This window comes from Lepisosteus platostomus, chromosome 18, assembly GCF_059453375.1.
Source record: "Lepisosteus platostomus isolate fLepPlt1 chromosome 18, fLepPlt1.hap1, whole genome shotgun sequence".
Taxonomy (NCBI): domain Eukaryota; kingdom Metazoa; phylum Chordata; class Actinopteri; order Semionotiformes; family Lepisosteidae; genus Lepisosteus; species Lepisosteus platostomus.
Genome location: NC_142628.1, coordinates 4,897,439 through 4,923,779, shown reverse-complemented (window position 1 = coordinate 4,923,779; position 26,341 = coordinate 4,897,439). Strand labels below are relative to the sequence as shown.

The 26,341-nt window shown below is 37.0% G+C and overlaps 1 protein-coding gene across 1 annotated transcript in view; it reads right to left on the bottom strand.

Moving 5' to 3' along the window:
• b4galnt4a (beta-1,4-N-acetyl-galactosaminyltransferase 4a) overlaps positions 1-26,341 on the bottom strand; it is a 164,345-nt gene that overhangs the window by 40,613 nt on the left and 97,391 nt on the right. Inside the window, exons 4-7 of the mRNA XM_088611109.1 lie at positions 24,523-24,618; positions 22,534-22,624; positions 21,302-21,402; positions 11,290-11,357 (exon numbers count right to left, since the gene is read on the bottom strand). Of these exons, the coding sequence (XP_088467235.1) occupies positions 11,290-11,357; positions 21,302-21,402; positions 22,534-22,624; positions 24,523-24,618 (356 nt within the window). The remainder of the gene's footprint in view (positions 1-11,289; positions 11,358-21,301; positions 21,403-22,533; positions 22,625-24,522; positions 24,619-26,341) is intronic.

Below are 26,341 nucleotides of genomic sequence, written 5' to 3'. Positions count from 1 at the left end.
AATCACTGCTGTTTTACAGAACAATTACTGTTGCTCTCAATGCTCCATCATTGCCCTTCATTTCTGGTCTTACAGCCTCTTTTAAATCTGTCTTAAAGTATAAGACTGCAGATGTTGCAGTTAGTGTTTTATCTCATGAGTTACACGTAGAGATGTGCGTTATACTACTGAATCGCTTCAATTTGCATTAGCAAACTGCTAACTGCTGTACTAGATAAATAAAAGTCTAAAAACTTAGGCCAAGTGGTTAGTAATGAATTGTGTGCATATACAGTATAAATTAAATCCCCAAATTCACCCAGCATATAATCATTGTTCATTAACTTTTTTTCAAATCCAAGCCTGAGATTAAGAAAATACATTATTTGTTGTATTATTACTGCCTTAAGAAAATATGCATTTTTTTAACTTACTGTATCAACCATCATCAGTGGAAACCTTGATCCTGTTTGTCTAATACGAACAAGTCATCTATTTGCTCAACAGCAGAGAAAGATTAAAGCTGACCACATATCCAGCCTACTCCACAGCTTGGTGTTAATAGCAGTTATTCCCCAGAACACTTGGACACAAAGGTAAGTAGAGGAAAGTGACAGTAGGTTTAATTCAGGACACTCTGTCTTGATTTTAATCTAGATGGAAGCCAGAGAAGAGTGGTGAAAAGGGCTCTGAGACCCCTTTGAGAATACGCATGAGCTCATATTCTCATTATACCAAAGAAGGTGGTTAAAAATAGATCAAGAATCCATTCTTTCTTCATTGGTGGGTTTTGTGCAGATGGGCTGTACTACTCAAGCATACAGTATAAGACAGAGACTTCAGGTGTCCTTTAATGAACTACTGCATACTGTAGTTTTAAATGGAAATGTAGCACAACTAGAAAGTATGGTAAAGATCCCTCATTATTGCTCCAACTGACTCATGTTTTTTAATTTCTTTCCCCAGTTTCAATGCAGATGCCATTCTCCTGTAGGGAGGGCCTGAGTTCATTCAAAAGCATGAAAATATTGTTCAGGATGCAGGTTTAACAAGTTGGATCAGGTCACTGAAGTGAATGACCATTGGGGATTGTTCTTCTGAGAGGAATCTTAGCAGCTCTTTTCATACCTCAGAAACTCTAGGTAGAAATTCACCACTTGGTAATCACTGAATAACGTGTTTCACTACACAATGATTCAAAGAGGCTAGAAGTAAGTGCATTGGCTTATATGTGATTGACATAGCACACCACATCATGTGCAAGGAACCATGTTCTGCTGGCCATCATCTTACAGCAAATAACTGTTGTCACCTCTAGAGAGCATCCCCACCATAGCTTTAGTCTTGTCCGTACAGATTTCCATACAAAGCTTGTTTGATATATACTCATCCACATTTTTCTGCCACAGTGTTCTTAGGCAGTGACAACGAATACAATAAGTATTCATGGAGGACCTCATCATAAGATAAAATACATATACAGTAGTAGCAACATTGCCATGTGTACAACACCAGTTACTTCATCAGTCTGAAGAGCGAACGACTGTACATAAATCTGTTTATTCTTCGTAACTGCCATATTACCACCATTCCTTCATGCAGCAGTGAGCCAAATTGACTCCCAGCTGGCCATTTCATCGGGGTATGAGAAATGGAGTTTATAACAAAAGATCGGGAGGGATGACAACAACCAAGCTCAATTGGACTCAGCTGTCAGTATAAATTAGCAATCGCTCCCGATGTCCCTCCCTCTACAAAACTCTATAAATACCTACGTGATCCCCATCTCTCCCTCGCGTACGTCTTTTGCATCCCACCTCCAGCTCTGCAGCTACCCCTTGGTCACCCCGCATGGGGGTCTTGGCCTCCTTGTCCTGTGGCCGGGAGGTCAGCCCTCAGCCAAGCAGGTTAGGCCAAACATTCACTCCATAATACTTTCATCACGCTTTATTCTTGGGTGTTGTCATTCCTAGTGAAACAAAAATAAGCAACATTTCCAAGATTTCAAGAAAATAAAACACTTAATCTTGGTGTTAAGAACAGCAATCAAGGAACAGTACCCTACCTCATTTAAATCTGCTAATAATCACGGCTTCTAATTTTTAACAGATTCTAAAAAGATTGCTATGTTTTATTCAAATATTTAGGATTCAAAATATTTTTAACTGAAACTACAATTTCATTTTTGTCCTAATTTTCACCCTATATCACAATGAGACACATCTGTATGGTTTTCATTTTTGTAGTAAAGGTTTGGATCACAAATAACGGTTTGTTTTGAATCAGACTTTTGCACATATTTTTAATTATTTCAGATTTATTTTATGAAGATTTTGTCAGCTCTGAAGGGTGGTGCTCAGGGGATAACAGATGTAACTATATTTTTTTCAAACTGCGATTATTGGTCTTTAGATACAGACTGGCATGTAAAAATATTCAGTAGTAGTTACTGGCCATTTTTTAATGCGCTAAAATGAGGAAATGTGCGAATTTCTCAGATCTAGTCATGCATCTAAATTTTTAAATATTTTGACTCTAGTCGTGATTTGCACTCTAATGAAAGTGATCTTGTTCAGATTCTAAAATATACAGTATGTATATAAAATAGAAAAGAAAAAAACAAATTTAAAAGTATACTGTATATCTTAAACCTCTTATTTTCCTATCAATTTGAGGGCAACATAACTGAAGGTATAATATTTAAAACTTAAACAACTTTTCTGCATTGTACCAAAATCCCCAGGAGGGGGGAGCATGCATGTAGCAAGAGGAAGATCTAAAAAAATAAACTCAGAGAATGCTTTTAGGTTACAAGCGTCTTCTGCCACTTGCACAGTGACCTGTGCTTTATCAAAGGTGACCGTACAGGAGTGATATTTCCTGGGCAGATCATTTTATAACTGGGGTGTTCATAATACACACAACCTTTTATTTGTAAGCGCTGACTGACATTTCTAACGATTTCCATGACAACCACTGGGGTGCAGCCAGTTGTGCAGGCCATCTGCACTGATGAGAAGTGACAGCTGGGATTGATATGTCAGTTTGCTGAAGGTAAACCCACTGTGCCCATCATTTAACAACAACCTACCTGTAAGCACGGGCCTGCCAGTACACAGGCAGACCTCTCACCTGCCCTAGAAATGGCATGGTGTTCTGTCATCGGCAGCTCTGGATGAGACATCGGCTCAAGAGCGACAACTTAAAATATGTTCTGTTATCCAGAGGAGAAAAAAAAAACTGTAGCACACCTTACAGTACTTCCTTACTATTTAATCCAGAAATTGAACTGGTAAGAAAGGGATTTTTCTAAAAGAGAAGCAACAATGGATAGAAAACATAACATATCTACATTGTGAAAAAGGCTCAACTGTCCGTCATTTGGAATAGGACCTTTAACCTTCACAAGCTTTTGCTTTGGTCTAGATTGCTTGACTCTTTGTGTCAATGTCAGGATTTGTGGAAATGATGAAGTTGTCACTGCAATGTATTAGAATGATTCGGCACAATCCCTGTATGCTTTTGAGTAGGATGGACAGACAGGTGGCTCACACGAGACAAGCATTAAAGACTAAGAAGAAGTAGGACTCACCCCCTTTTCCTTGCACTTGAACCAAGAGAACAGTGTGAATGTCTTTTGTGTATCCAAAATATAACCCTTACACGAAAGCTCTGCAGTCTACAATGCAGGAAAGAAAGAAAAAAACTGATACTGTTCTGCATCTTTGTCTTCCTGCTGGATGAGCCTCAGTTTGATCAGACATGGTTTATTTCTGACTTTGCTCCCTCTGTCCAGCTCGCATTACAGAAAAGAAAGACAAAAAGGCAGTAACTACTCTATTCTACTCTACTCTACCTCTGTTACTCTAAATACAGTATGTTATTTATTTTTTTTAAAACGTCAAGCATTTTCAAATATTATAACTCTTTCCTTGATGAACATACAGGTAATGACATGTTAATTGCCTCCACAGCTTCATTTTCTCACAAATATTTTGAAAATACATTACTTATCCCTTTTCAAAAGCAGGAAAATCAATCTTCAGCAAACTACACATTTGACAAATGAAACCGTAATGTTCACAGCAAAACAAACATGTGGGGATGCTATTTCTCTGCCTTCCCTCATCTGACTCTTATAAAGAATGTCTCTTAAGACAGGTATTGCAGTTTATGCCATGCCAGATGGGCTGACAGCTGACATCAATATAACTGCAAAGCTCAAATGGTTTTTAAATATCTATCCTCCTTCCCCAAAGAGCTTATTTGAGTGTTACGTTGCAGCAAGTGAGATTTCAATATCGCTAGTGAGTTTCAGCCCAACAATTTTTTGACAGTCAAGTCATGTTTTTTAAATTGCTGCCATTTCTTTCACGGCTCATTACAAAGTTGTTTCCCTATTCTAAATCTGATATTTCTATAGAGTTAGCTGAAGTTTTGCTTGTCATTTTTTTGTTTTAAGTTTAATAGAAACTATTTTTTCTATTCGGAGTCTGTTGTTCTCTCGGCACCAGATCTTTCACTGCAGTCAAACTAACAAGCCCTGGCTAAAAAAAAACTGTGTCTGACAGCAGCCCTGGTGTGATTAGAGGAAGCTGGCGAGCTAACCCACACAAATGCACTCTCTGAGCGAAAAAAAAATGTGGAGGATGAAAACCAACCTACAGAAACCAGTGGAAATGAAACTTATTGATGAACCCATTTTGTTACTTAAACTCCAAAACTGAGGTCACCAATACATCATCTTGAGTATGTTTATATGAAAATGAGTAATGTAACAAAGTATTATAGGTCTAAGAAAGTTATCTGGGTTGATTGCATTTGAATGACTTACTGTACTATCTCAAATGAAGTTTATCAGCTTAACCATGTGCAGGACAACCACGTTAGTTAAGAAGAAGTTATGACTTTGTAACTGGGGAAAACACGGAAACACTCAGTTGACAGATTGCTTGTAGAAGGATACTGTGACAATGGGGTCAGAGAATTAACTTTCACTTTGTAAATAGTTCACCTGTGCTTGATAATTGATTGGAATTGCTCCCGCGGTGCAATTCACACAAGGTGACTCACACCAGCTCTGCTGGAATTCTTATTACATACTGTATCATAAAGATCTCAAAAGAAGATTGCTCTATGACATAATCAGAAAAGAAGGGACAGGGTTATAAACTCCATTCTTCCATCTATTTCTGCAAACACTAGGCTCTCCTGGGCAAATCCTGAGGTGAAGAATATCAGCACTGTCTTTCACTTTAATGAGGTGAATGTTTCCCTGATCTCATCTGAGTGGACTGTCCCATGACAGCTACAGGGCTTATGTGACTAGACAGAAATAAATTATTCAAGGAAAGTCAGCTGGCTCTAAAGTGACCCCAACAGGATCTCTTTCTCACCTTGGGAGCTCCGTGCTGGAAATTAAGGGCTCCTTAAACTTCCTTTTATGCAAGTAAATGACTGTCCACCTGACTTGCTCACTCCACTTTCTCCATGTTAAACCTGCTAAAATTGGAGAGCACTCATGATGGTAGCTGCTTGTGAGAATATGATAAAAACATATTTAGAAAGGCTGTGATAATTGTCTAGAAGGTATATTTTATCAGATAATTTTGTGCCTGTATCTTGTGTATGTAATCTTCCTCGAGGGAAGTTATTAAAATGAGTTGCTGTTATTAACACACTAGGATTAATGCACTGTTATTATTGCTTTTTAGTCATTCAAAATTATCTTCTACATTCCTTCTAATATATTTTTGTCTCTCAAGGCAACAATGTGTTTTTCCTATATGCATATCATTAAACTGCTGTGTGTTTTTTCAAAAGGGTGGGTGTATGTGAATAGTTAACTACATGCACAGTATATGAATACTTACAGTAAACTTATAAAATACAATTACATTATACATTTCTAGCTTTTCATATTTGCTTAGAGAACATTTTTCTTTAATAACTTTGTACAGTGACATTTAATTTACCCTGCACGTTGTCATTAGTGAATAAATGTACAGATTTTTGTTTTTCGGTAGCTTTGCTTGTGTAGCCTTAGATGTAGTGTGTGGTATAGTAAATGTCAGGAGACATGTTTGATTGACTGTTTTTTCCCTCTTTCTCTAAGATCTTGGCTTATTTTTCTTGCCACTCTTTGACCAAACTATCTGAAACATGCCTGTCTCATTACTGGAGACCAAGCCTTGTTAAATTATTTCATCTTCTCCCTACACTTTGCTATGACATAGGAGTTGAGGGGAGATAGAGGACCATTATTAATGTCATAAGGTAGCATGTTAAGGCTTTTAATTACTCTAAGGGTTTATCTCTCCTCCAGCAATTTAATCTAGGAATGACTTCTGTTCAAGAAACTCACCATTGTTCATCAGATAAATTGCCTTTTTGTCAAGAGTAGTTGGAAAAGCTTTTTCATTGGTTTCACAGCAAGGCCGGGGTAATGGCAATTCTGTAGCACAAGTGTGTAAACTTCATTGCATCGTAAGTAATATCTTATCTTAATGGACACTTTGTTATAGTTACAGGCAAGATTCTGAATATACTTATCTTCACCAATGTGCATGCCCTAAACCATAGAATTACAGTAGGTTAAAGCTTATCTTATCATTTCTACCAGACCTAAAATGCATCACCTAATCCAGGGAGGGAGAGAGAATTAACTACTGTATACTCTATACCCCATCTTAAATTACTTTACATAAGCCTCTCAGACCCTCAGAAATTGCCCCAACTGTCAGCCATTTTCGGACACTTATGATATTTTAGATCCGTTACATTTCCTTTTGTCAGCAGCAAGGCAATACTCTTTATCTTTCAAGTTCATCATATATTTTTCTGCAAACAATATTTCCTTATATACAAACATCTCCTTCCCTTGGTTTGTGCATGTATATGTCATGGTATAGTTACTGTATATCTGTTCATGCCCTTTTAATCCTAGAAATGAACTTCTCTTTCCAATTTGACAGTTCAATCCATTACTTTTATCTGATCAAACTTTTAATGGTCTTATTTCCTCTCAGATTAACCTTTTCCTCGATATTTGAATTTTGACGTCTCCACTTTATGGAAGACAATAATGATCAGTTTATGCGGATAGATTATTTCTTACACCAGCCAATCTAATAAATGAAGCAGGCTATGCTTACCAATCCCTGGCATACCAGTAACCCCAACCATGGTCTTTATGAAGAACTTCGGTAATTACAGTTTAACCAACTATCTAGTACATATGAAAAACATCTGCATCATAAAGTAAATAATACAATTTAAGAACATTGAGACAGGTCCAGCAAAGTCTTTATGCATCAGCTTTGCCAATCAGCCATTTCCTGTTCAAACCGACTCAAACTCGGGAACATCCACTATGAAGGAGCAGCAGATCAATAATGAATTTATTCCACCCTTCATACATCTAAATCTGATTCGGTTTTTGAAGATCTTGACTTTCTTTCTATTGATCCCCATTCTGTGTTTTTTCTGCATGAAACACTAATTAGGCTAAGATAGTCTAGGGTATTGAATTTACACAGAACGTCACATTTCTCAGTCCCAATCAATTTCCAATTAAATTTTATAAAACATTTATCCCACAACCTGGTCCTGTATTAAGATGTGTGTGCAATATTTCTTTACGTATCTTGCTCTTGCAAAACTTTGTGCCAAGCATGAATTATCATCCTGTATCCCTCCTCAATGATGATGTTAGGAGTTTGTCTAAAGCCCTGGCTAGCTGACGAGAATTGACCGTTTCTCTGATTTGGCTGCCCACCCCATCCCCTCACTACTATGAGGGGTGACCAGGGAATTTTGCTGTAAGGGTGCAGATGTGGAGGCAGGGGAAATGCAAGAAAGATACACAAATGAAGCCCAGGGTGCAAGACTTATAGTATAATACAAAGGCAAGAAAAAGCATGCTAGATTTGGATCTAACCTTCCTCTTGAACATCTATTATAAACTCCATTAAGAAGACCTAAAATGCTAGGAGTCTTGGCTCAAACTCCCAATTTGCAGTTTTACTACTGGTCAGCCGTAATTTATCAAAACTATAAATGAATTTCATTCTTATCCGTTGGATACTGTGCCTGCTTTTTTTACACATGGAGGGATGATTTTTTTAGTCTTTCCGTTTACCTAAAAAAAACAAAACTAAATGAAAGAAATCCCAACACTCAAACAGTGGTACAGTATACAGTATTAGTTGCTACTGTAGTATAGTCCATTAACTCTGTGTGATATGTCTGAAGTGCAAAGACTGTCTGATTCAAGGTGTTCCTTTAATTTCCCTTTATTTAAAGAAAAATACTTAAGTATAAATTAAATATTAATTGTACAAATTACTATAACAAGATTATATTAGGTGAAAATTTAAAGAGCATTTCATGATACAAACTATTATCTAATCAAAACATAAATGATCACTGTATTACCTGAAACTTTTGAAACAAAATTCAACAAAAATCTCACTGTATTCTTTCCTTACAAATGAACACTGTTTTTATAGACTTTATTCTGTCTATAAAAATGATGAAACAATGAAAGAAAAGATAATCTTATCTTGATTTGTTAAAAAAATATGCCTTGAAAAAACATTAAGTAAATTTTAAGTAACTTTACAACTGAGAAGAAATCTAGAAGGGAAATTAATCTTCAGCAATTTTAAGATGTACATTTGTCCAAATGATTTTATCTTCATGCATATAACAAGAATAACAGTATGTTACTTTACTGCTTTGACTTTTCCATTAATTAGTTATCATCTACAGAATCTGTCTATGAATAAACGTTTCCTATTCCCATTCTTTTCCTATTCCTAAATAATCCTATTTCCGATTAATTTGTTACTGTGATAATAAGCACCTTAGTTTGGTTGTAATTCTAGAGGACATAATCAATCAAGTATTTGTGTAATTGATCATTGCCAAGTTATAGAGGGCTTTCATTTAGATCTTTTTTTGGCCTTCAGTAATAATGATATTTATTTCAATAACCAAGAATTTAAGAAGGCTTCTGATCATATTTTATTTATTCTTAATGTTTCTAACTCAAATTCATACAGTTATATTCTAACTGCTTATTTTAATTAAAGTTCTGTAACACAATAGTATTAACCATGCCACCAAAAATCGTCTTATTGCATTCAGCAGTCCATTTTCACTTCTTTACCCAACTAGGGATGTGGTAAGCTTTAATGATGGAAACATTTTAACCACAATTTAGAAATAGCAGGTGATTATCTGGAACATTAAAATATGGCTGAATGAAGAGCGACACTCCCAGATAAACTTTAGAAAATTTTTTGTAGTGCTATAGACATTGAATGGCCTCAATGTGCACTCATTGTATTTCCTCCATTTCCTCCATTATTATTACTACGCTCTGGAACATTCTGTGAAATATTTCAGAACCTAACCTGATAAACTGTACCATGAACATTATCTGTCCACGTGTATTATTTGTTACACAGGGCAATGCCAGCTCTTGATGTACCAGTGACTCCTGTAAATTCTAGGTACATGTCAGGCTAGCAGTGACGTTCACAACAGACACTACTCTCCTCTGATTGGTTCTATCCCTACTATGAGGTCCTGTGGAGCATGCAGTGTGTCAGAAGTTGAAAGGGTGACTACCTGAGCAAGTTTAAGGTGCATGGCACCCCTCCCCCCCGTACAGCACAAAAGTCACTGCTATGAGCCAATATGCATATCCAACCATTGGCAATTCCAGTCTGTGTGTGCATAGGAAATACAAATATTCAGACCTACTCTGAAAATGGGACAGGTCAGCTAAAACAATGCTTTGAGAGCATGATATACAGTAACTAGAACAATTCGCTCCCTATCTCTTTCTACCAGACTTCTTTGTAATTGTACTGGAGGAAAAGACACATGTTCTGTATATTCTGTCTGAAATACTCAATGCATCATTCATGATCTCTCATTATCCAGACATACTATCTACTGTATCTGTATTGTACCCCACCGGACACAAAGAAGGAATACACAACATGCTTTTGCATACTCTTGTTTACTAAACTATATGTAATATATTATTTAAAATATATGTTACTGTTTATGCAACATATTTTTAATATTATATCTATTATTAACTAACGGGCATCTCTGTTTAAGTCAAACCTTTAGCATTTAAGGATAATAAAAAATCATGAAATATTCATGAATATTAATGTGGCAGAAACAGTAAATTATTAAACAGAACAAGATGATCTAACCATATTTTCTCTTCAATAGCCATTCCAAGAAGGGAACCAGAAACTGTATTCAAATGATATCACCTCCTGAAATATAAGTTTGTGTTTCTTTCTCATGTTGTAATAGAACACCCACTTAATTATGTAATTTGTTTCTGAACTTTTTGTGTTTATTATGAATTTCAAAATCATTCTGAATAATATTGCAAGAGAGATGAGTAGACTTAATATTGTACATGCAACTATTTCGGAATAGACAGTTTTCTTTTTCTTGCTCGGGTCCTGATGCACCTTGGTTGTGAGTGAAGCAAAGCTTTCAAAAGTCTACAACATGTCCATAAACAAAAATGCTGTAAATAAACTTAGGGAGTTAAGGTGACTTACTGTATACAGTACATCTGGAAATTAATTAGATACTTTTTTTCATTGTCATTAACCTTCTGCACATATTCATAAGGTAATGGAAAGAGGCAACAAGGTGAACTTCCATTTTAGCAGATCCCCATTTATGTTAATAGAGTAACTTAAAATTCCCACTTTCAATGGGTTATGTCACTGCACCTTGTTTTAATCTATAGGGTGTCACCAAATGTACAATTCTGGAGCATTTTGTCTTGTGGGATTCTTTAAATTTTGTAAGTGATGGTAGTAAGACATTTTGTAACAAATATTGTGAAAACTGTTCATCTATTTATTTTAATAAAGGAACACTAAACTTATGTTTTATACTGTATAACACTATCATAATTCTTTAGCTGGAAAAAAAATAAACTGTTCTGAAACTTTTTAACAGGATGATTTTCAGAACTTTTAACTCCAAAGCATTTGATATCTCTTTCCTGAAAGCAATGAAGTGTGGGGGATAAATAAAAAAACATCTTAGGTGTGGGGAAAAATGTGTCCTTTCACTCCTAAATATCTGACAGTGAAAGAAATTTGGCATTTGGCATAATGGTGTAAATGTATTTTGTTTTCTGATACAAGTACAATATAGGTGATGATTGGGTTTAATTCAACAAACTGAATACAGTTTATAATGACACAACACCAAACCATTGTACAGAATTCAAAGATAGAGAAGGCTCTGACTTACTGGATAGATTTGGAAGTTTGAGATCTGAATTTGCTGAATTCACCAGGAGCTGTCCACTCGGTACCCAGCTGAAATAAGAAACAAAGGGTTATAGATGCTCTTACAGTACTGCTAACAATAGGTCTTAGCATTTATATTGCTAATTTGAACATTTTAAAAGTTCATGATTTTCAAAGATCATTAAATTAAGAATTTGTAGGCTGCATACAACATACAGTATACACATAAAATGTTCCTCTGTTGACATGCTGCAGTCATGCATCCAACATCTGTGGGATATGTGTAAGAAAACATTGGTGATTTCTGTAGAACTTTCTTCTTATTAAGCAATAATTATTTTTTAACTGTTACTTAAAGTAACTTAGTTACTTAAGACTTACTAAATGCTTGGTTTTTAGGATTTTGTCAAACAGGAGTCTTAGGTGCTGTGTTAATTTGAAGGTGAAAGGCACAAATATTTGTAGAGTTTCAAATGTAATTTATTCTTTGTGGTGTTTCTGTTCAAAGGGTGGCAGCTTGTTCAAGCTATAATGAGTAGGTTTGCAGTTTTGTGGCACAAAAGGCAGTTGCAATTCAAATTAAAAGTGGGGTACCTTAAAGTTCACTAATTATCAACTTAAATTAAAATAGCATGATATGCTAAAGTTCAATAATTGCAGAAATAAAGTACAGAAGATAATGTGTGTTTTGACTTATACAAGACAAATTTCTGCATGCAGAATTTAACAGCAGACTTTCATACCATAACATTTATGTAACTGCAGAAGACAACAGCAGATCTCACATCCCCATACCGAGTCTGTGGTAAGTCTACCCTAGGAATAAATGTATCTCAGGGACGGGTCTACTCACTGGAGAATTTCACCAGCAAGAACTAACAAGCCCTGTGCCTTTCACATTGCAAAGGGCTGAGGCAGCTCCATGCACATACAAAACCACAGAGAGCTGATGAAAGCAAAGTACTTAAGGATCGGCTAAAGAGAGCTCCAAATCAATCCCGATTGTACGTTTACAACATGAGAGAAAAGGGAAGACTGACGTACTGTATTATGGGAATGATTGACAAAAGCTTTCTGTCCTTAAGTGTGGCCTTGTACTGTCTGTGTTCTTTGCCTCAATTTAAGAGGAAAAAAGCAAAGGTCCTAGAAGAGAAAAACCTTGTAGGATATAAAAAGCAGCAGAGACTTTGTTGTTGCAAATTTCTATAAGCTGCATTTTTCTTATTCCACTCTTTCAATTTTGCAGTCAAATTCCTTTAAATTGTTCCTTCACACATCTGACAAGATCTGCAAAATGCTACCAGAACTCTACTCTCAATACCAAACACCAATGCTTCCATAACCAGGATATTACAAAGGTCACATACTTGTACTGTATGTAAACACTGTTGGAAAAATTACTCATAACTTTCTGCCTATTTAATCAGCACAGATCCAAGATCCATAAATTAATGGCAAGAATCCTGCAATGAGTATTATAATGAAGCAAATGCAGACCTGCAATCAGATTCTGCTAGCCAATGAACTGAGTAATTTTACTTGAAAATCAAGCTGTATTCCTGATTTTAATATAATGAAATGAAGAATCTTTTTTTCAGAAATAAACTGCCTCAGACTGAAGTAGCCTAAGAGACAGAATTTTTTTCGATAGAAAAAACAGAGCAAGTATAATTAGAATTTGCAGTGCTTCCATTCTAATTGAAAATATAAACTGAACGTCACAATCACATCAAGCTAGTCTTTGATTGTTTGTGTACTAAATTTAGTAAATTGCGGGAGCTGCCACACAGACTTCTAGGAGAGTAATACTACCTTATGTTTTATGCCATGCCCAGCTGCATTCTCACTTTGAGATGTGAGTTTTGTCCTAACTGGAATTACCCTGCCGATGCAGGATTAACGCTAGGATGAAGAAGGAATTACCTAGGGAGAAGCCCGTCATGGCCCCTCCAAAAATAAAACAGGTAAACGAAAAAGGCAAACAAAGGAACCTGAACTGCATGTTTCCTCTCCCTGTATACTGACTCCGTTTGCTGAAGGGAGACTTTGAAAATATTATCTGAGCATTAAGATGATAATTCATGTTTTTTGAAAAAAAGACAGCTAAATAATGCTAAACAGGCAGACAATAGTGTCACACTCTTCAAACAAGCTATGAGTTTCAACCATTTAAGTGTTCTGCAATATACAGTACAACAGAACAACTGTTTGATCATTCCGGCAAAATCCCCAGACTACTGTAAAAGAAATTAACAGAACAATGGGCTGAGAAATATATAAGCACACATTTCAGTGATAAAATGAATGTCAATGGGCAAAAATCAAGATGGAAACCTTTACGAAGAACTATTCTCAAAAGAAAGCAACTGGACTTCTCCGTTGAATATTTGAGCAATCCTGATAATTTCTGCATCATTTCACAACATTCCATAACAATTTTAACTTACATAAATTATTTTCTTTATGATTTACAGTATCTTGTTTTTTTAACTGTCTCAATTTTTTAGGCCTGAGATAGAAGACAGACACATTCTGTACATATAACCGATATGGCTTGATGATCATTCATTGTTTAGGTTTGACATGGATTACACATTATCAGAAAAGGTGTGGAAGTCCAGAGTAATCATCCTGCAGTCAAGGTATTATGAGCACTGTCTCCACTGAGCTCAACATTCTTCTTCTTGAGTGACAAGAGGCATCTTCACTTTCAAAAGAAGACAATTTGTCTCAGTTTAACCAGTCATGGCTTTGCAAAACTCTTGGCTGTTTTTTCCTCAAGTGTGTATGCAATGCGGTGAGATTCAGACAGAGTTCATCAATAAAAGATTGTCCCCAGATTCCCACTGGACTGCAGCTTCAATCAAGCAAGGGCTCAATTTCCTCAGGAGTTGGGGATGTTAGAAGGAAAAAGGAAGAAAGTCTGTCACTCTCATTTTGTCATTAAGAAACAGTGCCTTCAGCTCCTCACATTTTCTTGGAACATTTGATTTATCTTTGTTATTCTGTTTTGTCTTTACAAGGACAACCTTACAGTAAGTCCATCTGACATTTTCTTGTGATTCTGAAATGCAACAGATCTTTATACATGCGATAGCATAAACTTTTAATTCCTACAAGCAGAGTGCTGAATTCTTAATTCAAAGAAATCCATTCTGCTAAATTTTAAATATGTTATCAAAAGGGCAAGATAAAATTAACATTCTTTTACCCAGTGCTTTTGCAATTTATTACTAGGAATAAAAATGGACATAAGGTGGCAAAATACTCCTTTTTATGATTTCTTTTAACCCTTTAAACCAGTGCTGGTTAACATCAGTCTTCCTGTAGGTTTTCTGAGTACTTTTGAATTAACTCATTAAGAACTAAAAAAATCAGACGATTTAATACTCATCCAATAAATTAGTAGAATTAAGCAATTAAAGATCAGAATAGGGATGAAAATAAAATCCTGTGGTCTTTTCCGGTTATGAAATATTTGACATGAAACCATCCTCATAGATTTATACCTCTTTAAGGTTAATTAAGACTCACCATAAAAAAAAACAGGAACCTGGTCTTGAATCCCAAAGACACCTTGTTAAGTAGCAGAATAGGCCTTTCCAATGCATTATGAAATGTACCTTTTAATGGTATAACTAAGACAAGCAGAGAAACGGGCAAGGAGGAAAGACGAGGTGCCCAGAATTCATATACCATTTTACAAAGCAATGGAATATAGGGTGGTCTGAAGCTGTCAGTACAAAGAAATTAGGTGACATACTGCAGCATGGGATTTGGAGTCCTAAGCATTCTATCTGCCTTATCTCAACATCATTAAGATGTCACATCTTGCTTCCAACACAGATCCTTGGCATTTAAAAAAGACCCATTGGTGGGCTGGCTTTCAAAGACATTTTTAAGCATGAAAAAGACTTGATTTCAGTTGGTTTCAGTAATAATGAATTCCAGTTCTGTCGACGTTTAGGTTTTATATGAGGAGTCACTGATGTGAAGCTGCACAAAACCTCCCCTTTACAAAATATTTTTTCTTTATGTCTTTATCAGATTCCACAGAAAACACCGGCTTTAAAGTTACTTCGCAGTCAAAACAACAGCAATTAAAAAAAGAATCATTTGACAAAATTATTGCTTTTATAAGAAAAACTCTTTATTTGCTGAATAATTCTATAGCAGCGGTAAGCTTAGTCTAGAAAGCGCCAAGCTTTCCTGTTTCTACAAAGTATTCTGGTAATTTATTGCATTTTTCTATAATTATCTGCATAAAAGGTGTTTTCTAGCACTAGCACAATATCAGCGTCTATGTTTATTGTACAGTCTGAGCATTAATTATCATCTCTTGTATTCTACACGGTCCCATGAATCTAAACATGTGATTTCCCATTCTGTTCTGTGGTTTGTTCACGTGAACAGTGATGAATCAACCACAGATCATTATGTCTTGTTAGTCATAAGATGTTTTCTATTTCTAAGAACTAAACAAAGCTCTTCCTGATCTATATCAATAATTAAGATCCTTATTTTGTTAGGAAAACAGTTCAATTGCCGGTACAAAAAGAGGAAGATTGGAAAACGCAGACCATACACTGTGCATTTTAAAAGGGTTATTTAGAGTTGAAAGAAGAAATGCATAAAACAGATCTTAGTGTTTATGTAGATTATTATCCTCATCAAGACAGTGTATGGAAACAATAAAAAAGCAAGCAAAACATTTGGGTAACTCAAGCTTTATGATGCATTAGTAAGGCCTCACTTAAAATACTATGAACAGCATTTCCTTATGTCCTTAGAACAAAATCAAATAGCAACAACAAGAATAATTCCTGGACTCAGGGGACTGTCATACAATTAGAGAAGTAAAATTTCATCAGTCTAAAACAGAGGAAAATAAGAGTCTATTTGAACCAAGAATATAAAATTCAAAGGGGTACATAGTATATCTGATCAATCCAGGGGAACACTGAACATGATCTAAACAAGAACACAAAAGCACAACTGGAAATTAAAGGACAATTCACAAGAGTAGTGGGTATATTCTACTGTCAAGTAAGGTAGGTGAGGTGCATACCCTGAGCTGTTTCAAGAAATGGCAGGATGAAATTTTAGATTCACTTAGGTATTAAACTGCCAAAAAAACAAACTGAATGACCTCCTCATGTTCGTTACTTTTCTTATGTTCTTAAAATCAGACAGATGCAATAGGAATATAAAGAGTTAAAGACTATCCTGTAATATCCAATACTACATCCCATTATCCCGAGCAGTTTGGGTTATTTTTTAAACCCAGGGCTTTACAATTAATGAATACTGAAGTTAATCATACAAATCTTTGTCACAATTACGGAAGAACAGGAATACAGAAAATGTGCATCAAGTCACAAGAAACTTCCACATTTTAATTTGTCTAGAGATGTGTCTTAATATTTGTGAAATATATTGTAAAATATATTAGGGTTTTCACAACATCAATCTGCAATGAAGTGACAGACTTATTATAATGTTAATTATGTGGCTATAAGCTACACAGTGTATAGAACTACCAATCTGAAAAAAATGTTTGTTTTTTATTTTGATTGTTGAAAAGTGTTTTGGATTCTCTCTCTCTAACTGGATAAGTTAGGGACTTTGAAGCTGATACTATACCATAATCAGTTACTGTATATAGCTGAAAATTCATAAGTTGACAAAGCCTACACTGCCTGTAATGTAATATATGTATTGATATCCTCCTGTGTAAGAAGATATGTAAGCTAACAAACTAGTTGTGTCACGCCCTCCACATCTAGAGGGCGCTCCTGCTCTGTCCTGTTCCTAGTTTCCCTGTGCTTCACTTGTCTTTCCGGTGGGTCTTGTTGTCTGGGGCTTTATATTTCCGGGTCTCCCTCTCCTCCTCGATCAGCATTGGGATCGGTTGTCGAGAGGCTCGCCTCACCAGGTCGCCCCACGTCAGCTACATGAGGGCTTGTGTCTCGTTCCGGCCCCGTCCTGTACCTTCAGCCAGGACCGAAACCCCTGTCACGCCCTCTGCAGCCAGAGGGCGCTCCTTCTCTGTCCTGTCTCTCATTTCCGGTCCTTTGCTGTCCTTCCGGTGTTTCTCCCTCTCTGGGGCTATATACTTCCGGGTCTTTCATTCTGCCTTCGCTCAGCATTGACGTTCGGATGTCCTGAGACCCGTCTAGCACCAGGTCGCCTCACGTCCTCTACCTGAGGGCATAGGTTTCTATACGGCATTTCCTGAACCGCTGACTCCAGGCGTCTCGCCGATACGCATAGGGTCTTTACGATCTCCTGCCATTCTTTGTCAATTCCGACATCCGTGACACCCCCTTATTTGGTCTGTCCCTGCCACTACGCATAGGGTCCTCCCGTCTCGCCGGTCTCTCTCCACACCTAGCCCCCAGCTTCCGTGACGGTTGTTACTAAGTAGTTAACTGATCTGAGGAAATCATCCAGCCATTTACTTGAATGACCCCACTGTATCAGCTTCAACAGCAAGGCTGGGCTTTGCTGTTTTGAGCCTCATATTAACAACATGTATTTCTTTTTAAATTAAAAAAAAGTTAAATGGCAGTCAACTGTAGACTGCAGTACCGATTCTGAAAAATGAATCATCATGAATCAAAAAAATAATACACAAACAGACCAAGGAGCAATAATCGCCTAAGATGGTTATCAGTTGATTGGCTTCTGTGAGATGCATCCAGTACACACACAATCACAATCTGGGCAGACGTGCTACAGATAGTCTCCGAGTGCTTGTTAAAATGACACTTAGAATACACAGAGGATCGAGTAAGAGGTCAAAGATGTCACATTTTTTTGTGTCTGGATGCTCTTTACATCAGTAAGATCTGTCATAGTGTGACACTAGATACTGGCAAATCACAGTGGATTAGCTATGAAACCCCACGCACATACATAGCATATAATCCTGCAAACCTCAGAGGCAAATCTTTTTGGAGGAAAATGCTTTTGCTAGCAATGTCCAATGCAGAAAACGCTAGTAAATCGAAAAAGAATAGCCGTCATAAACCAATCTTCTCCACTTTGGATGGTCTCCTGCTGGCCTGTGATTTAATAAAGCTCATTTTCCTTTTGTTTGTTGTGTCTTTCCACTGCATTTTTTCTGTCAGTTAGAAGGGAACTATTGTTAATATACTGTAATCATGATTTCTCATGGCAAACAGTATGAAGATCGAAATTGGAAGGCATATTATACAGTAGGATTGTGCCCGAAGCAAAAGAAAGAAAAAATGAAAATAATCAAAGTATGGAATCCGTGAACTAAGAACACAGGCTTTGGCTTTTCCAAGTTGTTAAAAATAAAAAAACAATCTTTTATTAAACCTGGATTATATCACGGGACAATTGTAATTAGGATTACCCAAGCAGAGGTGTGCAAATGCCAGTTTTCCAGCCCCTCAAACAGGAGTGACACTAGGAGGCTGAGAGCGACATCAATGACAGAGAAGCTGCTCCTCCACTTGGGCCTGACCCTCCCAAATACTGATGTAGAGATTGCAGCACGTTAGAATCACTGAGCTTCAATGGGCTTGATGGGAGTTGGGTCCTGCCTGCACTTCCTCATTCCCCCTCTGGGGGGGCAGGGGTAGTTGCTATGAGCTGAGACATGAAAGACACAATTGGCAACTCCAAATTAGGCATTGGGCATAACAAAAAAAATGGCGATCCTTAATTTCTTTTAAAAACTCTTCCAGGAATCAGAAGCATAAGAAAAACTAACCTGCTTCACACTGTTGAATCAGATCTCAGAACACCTCATATAATGTAAAGAAGTTACACAAACACAAAAATGTGATTATCGAGAAAATACACAACCAAAACTTGAGATTATCATAGATTTCAGACTGCTGTAGGTTGACGGGACAAGAGGTGTGAAATTCTAAGATGGAACACTTGCATAATTCAGAAATCTGAGGAAACCCAAGGGCAAATTGATTGTATGCTGCTTTCAGTTCCTGCACACACACAAAAAACAGGATTTTTAATGTGTTAATATTGGCTGTGCCAAAGACCATTGCGATTATGTTCTTCCTTGCTACACAGCTGTTGAAGAAGGTAGTATAATAATGGGTCTTTCAGACAGGGGGGAAGGCAGATAATGCATATACTGTATCACAATCAATTAGAAACTTTTATCTTGTTTTTCATGTTCCCTAAAGCATATTTTATTGTCCCATTGACAGAAGAGCTGTCATTGACTTGAATGAGCAAAATCTCTTTCAGTGCACCTCATATGGTTCTTAGAAAACATACTGTTTTAGGAAATTAATCTGCCCCCCAAAACTAAACTGTTTTTTTTAAATAAGTTTCAGAGCACAACCAACATTACAACTGTCTCCACAGGGATGTCTACAGTAGGTACAGCATTTTTCTCATTTATTAATAGCAAGTTAAGCCCTGAGCTATTAATTTAGCAAAATTCTGAGATATTCAAATAAGATGACTCAACTACAACACTGTATGTGCATTTCTAGGAATTGTATTCATGCTAGCAAGAACTATTCCTGCATTTGGCCTAAATTTGTAATGAACAATAAAAAGTCCCCAAAAAAAAAAAAAAAGATTTTCAAACACTTAAGGTCTACAGGACATGCCTTTTTATAGTTATATACCCATTTTATTTGATTTTTTCCAAAGAATCATTTTGTAGTTTTAAAGGTAAGCCTGCAGTGCAATGAACTAATACCTGGATCTAATCCACTAACTATCTAGTCCATTCATTACCAGAAAACCACTTACTCCTTTTAAGGATCATGGCCTAGAACCAATCCTGGAAATACAGGGCAGGACTAGACCCTAGACAGGATGCAGTCCACATACACACAAGTACAGGGAAATCAATTAATCAATTAACCTTCTTGCCTTCAGAAGGTGGGGGGAATACATAGCACTCCCAGGAAAACCATACAGAACTAGGACGCCCATGCAAGCTCCCAAGCCAGAATTGAATCCAAGAGCAAAGCTAATCAGTATACTGTCCCCCTTTCACCATTACAATCTAACATTTTGAATAAAAATGACAAATATTAATGAGGAGCAGTACAGTGACAATGAATTTAAAAAATAGATGGATGGAAATATTGATGAGCAGGTTTAAATGGCCAGTTTGATCCTTTTTAAATTATGTTGCATTCCCTTCACATTTTAAGAGATATCTGGAGAGTGAGTGGCAACATTTTCACTTTAGCAGATCTATGCATAAACGTTACCAACTGCAGAGGTCACTTAATGAATAGAAGCTGCCTCAGCTCTAGTACTACTGAATAAAATATGACAAAACTGAAAGCAAATACCCCCGTCTGAGCACAAAGCTGGGAGAGATCTGGAATATGGAATACAAAACACTGTTTCCTTTGCATAGAGGTGTTTAAATGTGTGCATGCTTGATGCCATTGGAGGTCAAATTAAAATGAATTATTATTTTTTGCCCAAATTCTTGGAGTGAACCAAGTTTGAATTAAATTTTAATCCACGAGTTGCCTCTAAGCATCTTAATACCATGACAGTTTATTGTTTTCTTTGCTTTTTGCCTGTATGCTGAATTAGTGTCTTACTGTGGGAAATATTCTAGATAATTTAAAAACCATGGCCTATGCACAGACAGGCAATATTTGTTTCTTAAAGAAACAGAAGCAAATGGCAATAAACTTCTCTTTCTGTGGCTCCTTTTGTTCATCAGATCAGGTATTCATGCAGATTTTGTCATGCATATGCCATGACTTTACTTTAGTCATTGTACCAGCTAATATCAAATATATTGCAAACACAAAGGGATATCTGCTGTAAGACAAATAAATATCCCTAGACCTGCGTAGAAATATAAGGCAATACAGTTACCTACTGGTGAATAGTTGACCAAGTGATAAAAGATTCAGTCCACTGATTCCTGATATGATGCATTAAAAGTGGGAGACTAATTTAAAGGGTATTTAATTCAATAAAGTATCCAGATGCCCAACAGAGAAGGTGTATCAAGGCAGCATATGTACCTTTCCAACAAACACCAGCAGCCTGGCATTGATAGGGTTCTCATCAGAGCTCAGCCAAAACTCAGAGTTATCATCAGAGGCGATTGCAAACTGGAAATCACCTAGAGAAAAAAGAAATGAGACCATTAACTGCCAATATCCATCTTAACATTTTAACCACATGTGCTGTGAAAAAGTACCACATTCTTAAGGACAATGGCTGTCCAGCTGAAACTATGTTGTTGGGCCATGTTGTTTGTTAAATTAATCTTGACAGACCTGGAGGGTCAATATGACACAAACTGCTCTTTCAGTTAGTCACAGGGGATTCTGAAACTGCAGATGGGATGTTCAGATTTTGGCTCTGTAATGTATTAAGGGAATTTGCATGATCCAAAAGTGTATTATAAAAAGTGAGGGTCTTTGTGGCAATGAAACTTAAAATTTCATGAACAGTGGAGCTGACAAAACGGGAAGAGCAGCAGGTGTCAGGTCACAGAAACGCAGCTTTTCGAAGGCATGACGAGAGCAAAGATCAAGAACCACCATAGACAGCTTTCTAGTATGGTAAAGGATGAAGAGAGGGGCTATCTCTCCTAAAACTGCATCTTCAGCGCACCTGCTGTGGGCGTTATACGTCTCTGCCAAGGCAAGGTGGAAACAGACTGAAATCTTCCAAAAGTTTTAGCACATTTCCACATCTTTCGCCATAGCTTTTACTTTTCTGTTCCTGATATTAGTAGAAGCGGTGATAGTAGTGTTGGTAATAGATGTAGAAGCAACAGTGGTCATAGTAACAATAGTAGTAGTAAAAGCTAATACTACCTATAATAGTACTGGTAGCAGCAGTGGTGGTAGTAGGAGGAACAGTAGTAATGGCAGTAGCTGTGGTGGCGATAGTAGTACTGTAATACTGTAGTTGTAGTGGTGGTGGCAGTAATAATGGCAGTAGTTGTTGTGGAGGTACTGTAGTAGTAATAATCGTAGTGGTGGTAGTTGTGATGACAGTATTAATAGTAATAGTAAAGTACATGTAATATACTGTAAGTAATATTAGTAATAGTGGTCGTGTGGTAGAAGAAGGCACAGCAGCATGACAAAGTGATATCAAATCTAGTGATTGTAAAATACATATCTTTAGACTGTTATAGTTTCGAAATCTATTGTCTGTTTTTACTTTTCACGATGCACATGACATGGAATTCAGACGATGACTATGGAGGACGTGAGCACAAGGCTCTGACAGCACTCACCATCCTTGTAAGGGTGGATGAAGCCAAATATTCGGAGGCCATAGTTTTTCCATTTTGGGGCCACAGCAAGCTTCTTCACTGTGGTCCTTGTCTGTAATTAAAGATTCATCCATAAGCTTAAGAAATATCTGCACTATTGAAGAAGTACTGTACCTGATGCTAATTTAAGGTGAGGCATTTCCTGGGGTAGTCTTAAAAGTCACCCCTGATTTTATTTAGAATAACAGCACTGATGGATTTTCTGCTAATTCCAACATTCCAAGCCCATTTTCTACCTGTCAGTGACACTGAATCAAGGAATTCACTGTGTGCTTTGGCCACACTCCCTCCGACAGTCAGAAATGGGGCGGAGCAGTGGCTCTGTGGCTCAGGATCTGCGCCTGTGACTGGAAGGTTGCCGGTTCAAATCCTGCGCCCGGCAGAGGAATCCTACTCTGTTGGGCCCCAGAGCAAGGCCCTTAACCCTAACTGCTCCAGGGGCGCCGTACAATGGCAGACCCTGCGCTCTGACCCCCAGCTTCTCTCCCTGTCTGGGTGACTGTGTCTCCATGGAGAAAAGCTGGGGTATGCGAAAAGACGAATTCCTAATACAAGAAATTGTAAAGGGCTAATAAAGAAACATTACATTATTAAATTAAACATTAAAACATTAAAATGGAAAAGCACTTGTTCCAATGAGAGCCTCTGCCCATTATTTAATTCATAGTTCTTGGATTTAAAACAGACATTGAATTGTGTCATCAATTCCAACCAGTATGGATAAAAGAGCATTTCTCACAGGATGAATATCGCGAGCAAGACAGAATCACCTTCTCTATGCTGTTTTAGCTACTGGAGAGGGAGCTGTGTCTGTGTGTAATCTGCAAAGGAACAAGCAGAGGTAAATACAGTATTTACTGTTGAGTCAGAAAGAGTGATTTGGCTGCAGACCCTCCTTCAGGTGTGTGAAATGATGAAGGGGAAATGTACAGCATGTCTTTGTGTCTAGTCTTCAGAGAGGAATGGAGTTCCTATGTATCCATTAGCCTAAAATTAAGACAAATTGGGTAATGGCTACTTCTAATTCAATGTGCTGTGTAGTGTGTGGAACTCAATAAAATGAAACTTCCTTAACATAGGGAATAATAGAGCCATAGGAATGTCCCCAGATATTGTCTGATACATATACTGTACATAATGTCTGATACACCCAAGAGATGAAACAGTTAAAGAAGAGCAATTCTAAACACAAAAAAAGGTTTCAACGTGTTGTTACAATACTTAGTTACTTTTACCCTTGCTCAGGGTTTTTTTTTATTTTCCTTTTAATTACAGAGTGGCAGAAAAATGTTGATAGAACCAAGACAGCAACAGCGAAAAACAAAACAAATCCGGTAAATAACTAGCAGAATAGTGGAGTTTTGGAAAACAGAAAACAGCCAGGAGCCCCTTAACAAGACTTGTGATGGAGATCACGTAATGTGCAGCAGAGTTGCCCACTAGGCAGCCAGACCACTCCATCACACTGCAGGGCTTTGTTACACTTTACATAATGCAACAGGCCAAGGAACCACCATCCTGCTCTTCAGAATCGAGGCTGAAGGCAGCTGTCAGTACCACTTTCTTGATAGTTCAGTCTACATTTTATTGCATTTTGTTGCTTAATTATTAAGTACTTCCTTCTGTGCAGTAACCACATCCTACCAATTATTTAAGCAGTGGTACATTACTTATTTCCTGGTTTCTTTTACACAGAATGTATTGCAATGAAAAATATGTTCAGTATACACTGTCAACTTGCAAGGGATTTTCTAGGCAAAAAGAGGAGATGTACTGTAGCACTAGAACCTAAATAAGAAAGCTTTGTGGGACTCTTTGCTGTTTTGTTGGCATGGCACTTGCCACTGTATCTTATTATCCCCTTAAAAATCTGTTCAGATTCTACAAACTGTTGTGTATCAGTTATGCCTCCAGCTGATCTCACATACCAGTCTGCCCGTGTGTACTCACATGTGGGTACAGAGGGAAGTGAAGGTTCTTTCTCAGCTGAGCAACGGAGGCGCCACACCAGTCTTCAAACACATGGAGATTGGCTTGCCCTTTATACTGCAGAGCAAGGACAGGATAGATGAGCTGTTAGGAGAGGTTCGTCACAACTACCGATTTTGATAAATGACACAGGAGATGGAAGACAGACTTTCATTGGATTTCTCTTTTCCACTTATCAGTTCTTCTGTTTTCGTTCTCCCGAGTCTTTAAAAGGTCGAACTCAGTCCAAGATAAAGCATTACCACCAGTAATAAAGTCATAACAATGAAAGAACTGTCTATAACTGTGCAAAAACTGAAATACAATGATTTTCAACATTACTTGGTATAACAGCAGCTTGACAATGATGGAGTTACTGTAACTAGTGTAAAGGTAAATGTGGAGGTTTCATGGATGGGGGGGAGGGACTGTTTTCTTCATCACTTGATGATATTTTCATCAATTACAGGCTTGTACTGTACTGTAGCTTCAGCACTAATTTCCATGTGGCTGAAATAATTCCCCTTTATTGAAAGAATTCCTGATTGGCTTGAGATCTACTGTCTATATAGAACCTTTTGTCTGTTCAACTGGGTGGTTGAGACATGTTCACAATAGGGTGTCATTATCTTGTAAGGGAAAATATGTATCATTTTACCAACTCTGAGTGAAGTGTCATCTGAAGAACATGCATATCTTTAGGTTTAAACTTGATTTCCATATGTGACAGTTAAGGAGTCAAACTGAAAAAGTATAAGAAATAATCTCTTCTTTAAAAAAAACTGCCTACAGCTTTCTGGTTTATAGATAACATCTTTATTCTCGGCAAAATATATCTGACAAGATACTTAATTAAGATCTTAAACATTTTAGTGAGAATTATTAAAGTTATTTAATAATAACTAGTAATTTCAAGTTATGGCAAATAAGCAAAGGTTGTTAAAAGCCAATATCTAACAGGAAACGTGTTAAACATTATTGATATTGTACATTTGTTGCCATCACATGAGCAATATACAGTATAAAAAACCTGCCTTATTGATTGGAAACGTTTTTAAAATAAAAAATAGCAGTTTTACAATGATAGAAATTATTTGTATTATTAATTTATCTGACCAATGATTTTATCTTTAGACTCTGCAATGTTCATACTCCTAGGTATCTGGTGTCATCATAAATATGGTCATTTTTGAAAGTACAATTGGAATGGCTGCATATTTCCTGCCAATGAAGAAAAAGGGAGACTTACAATTACCAACTGAGTGTATACAGTAAATAAACAGACTTCCAGTACTCTAAGGTAAAACAGAAATGGTCCATAAGCCTTTGTGAACCTCTAGAGAATCTAAATAGCACTTAGGATATCAACAGAAAACTCTGAGATATGGTTAATGAACAGTAAAAATTGTACTGGGGAGGAATGAACGGTCAATTCTTTGAGTGTTCATTTTGCTCCCAGGACTTTAAATAAATTCCCCTTGATTCAGGGTCTCTTTTCTAAAACAGATTCTTCTTAAAGAAAGGTCCCTTAAAGTTCACCGTAGACGAGTGGGTCCCAGTCCTGGTCCTCATCCTCGTGCCCCACATACCTGCTGGATTTCATTCCATCCCACCTTCATCAGATAATTGAAGAAAGAAGGTGCTTCATCGGAATATTTGCATTTTGTTTTCAATCACAAGTTTGAGATTTGATTTCACTAAGAAAACACGTCAGTTAAAGTGCCAACACATTTAAGAGCTGGGAACAAACAATTCAGATTAATCTTATTATTAAGTTAGTGAAGGGTTATATTGCGCTGGT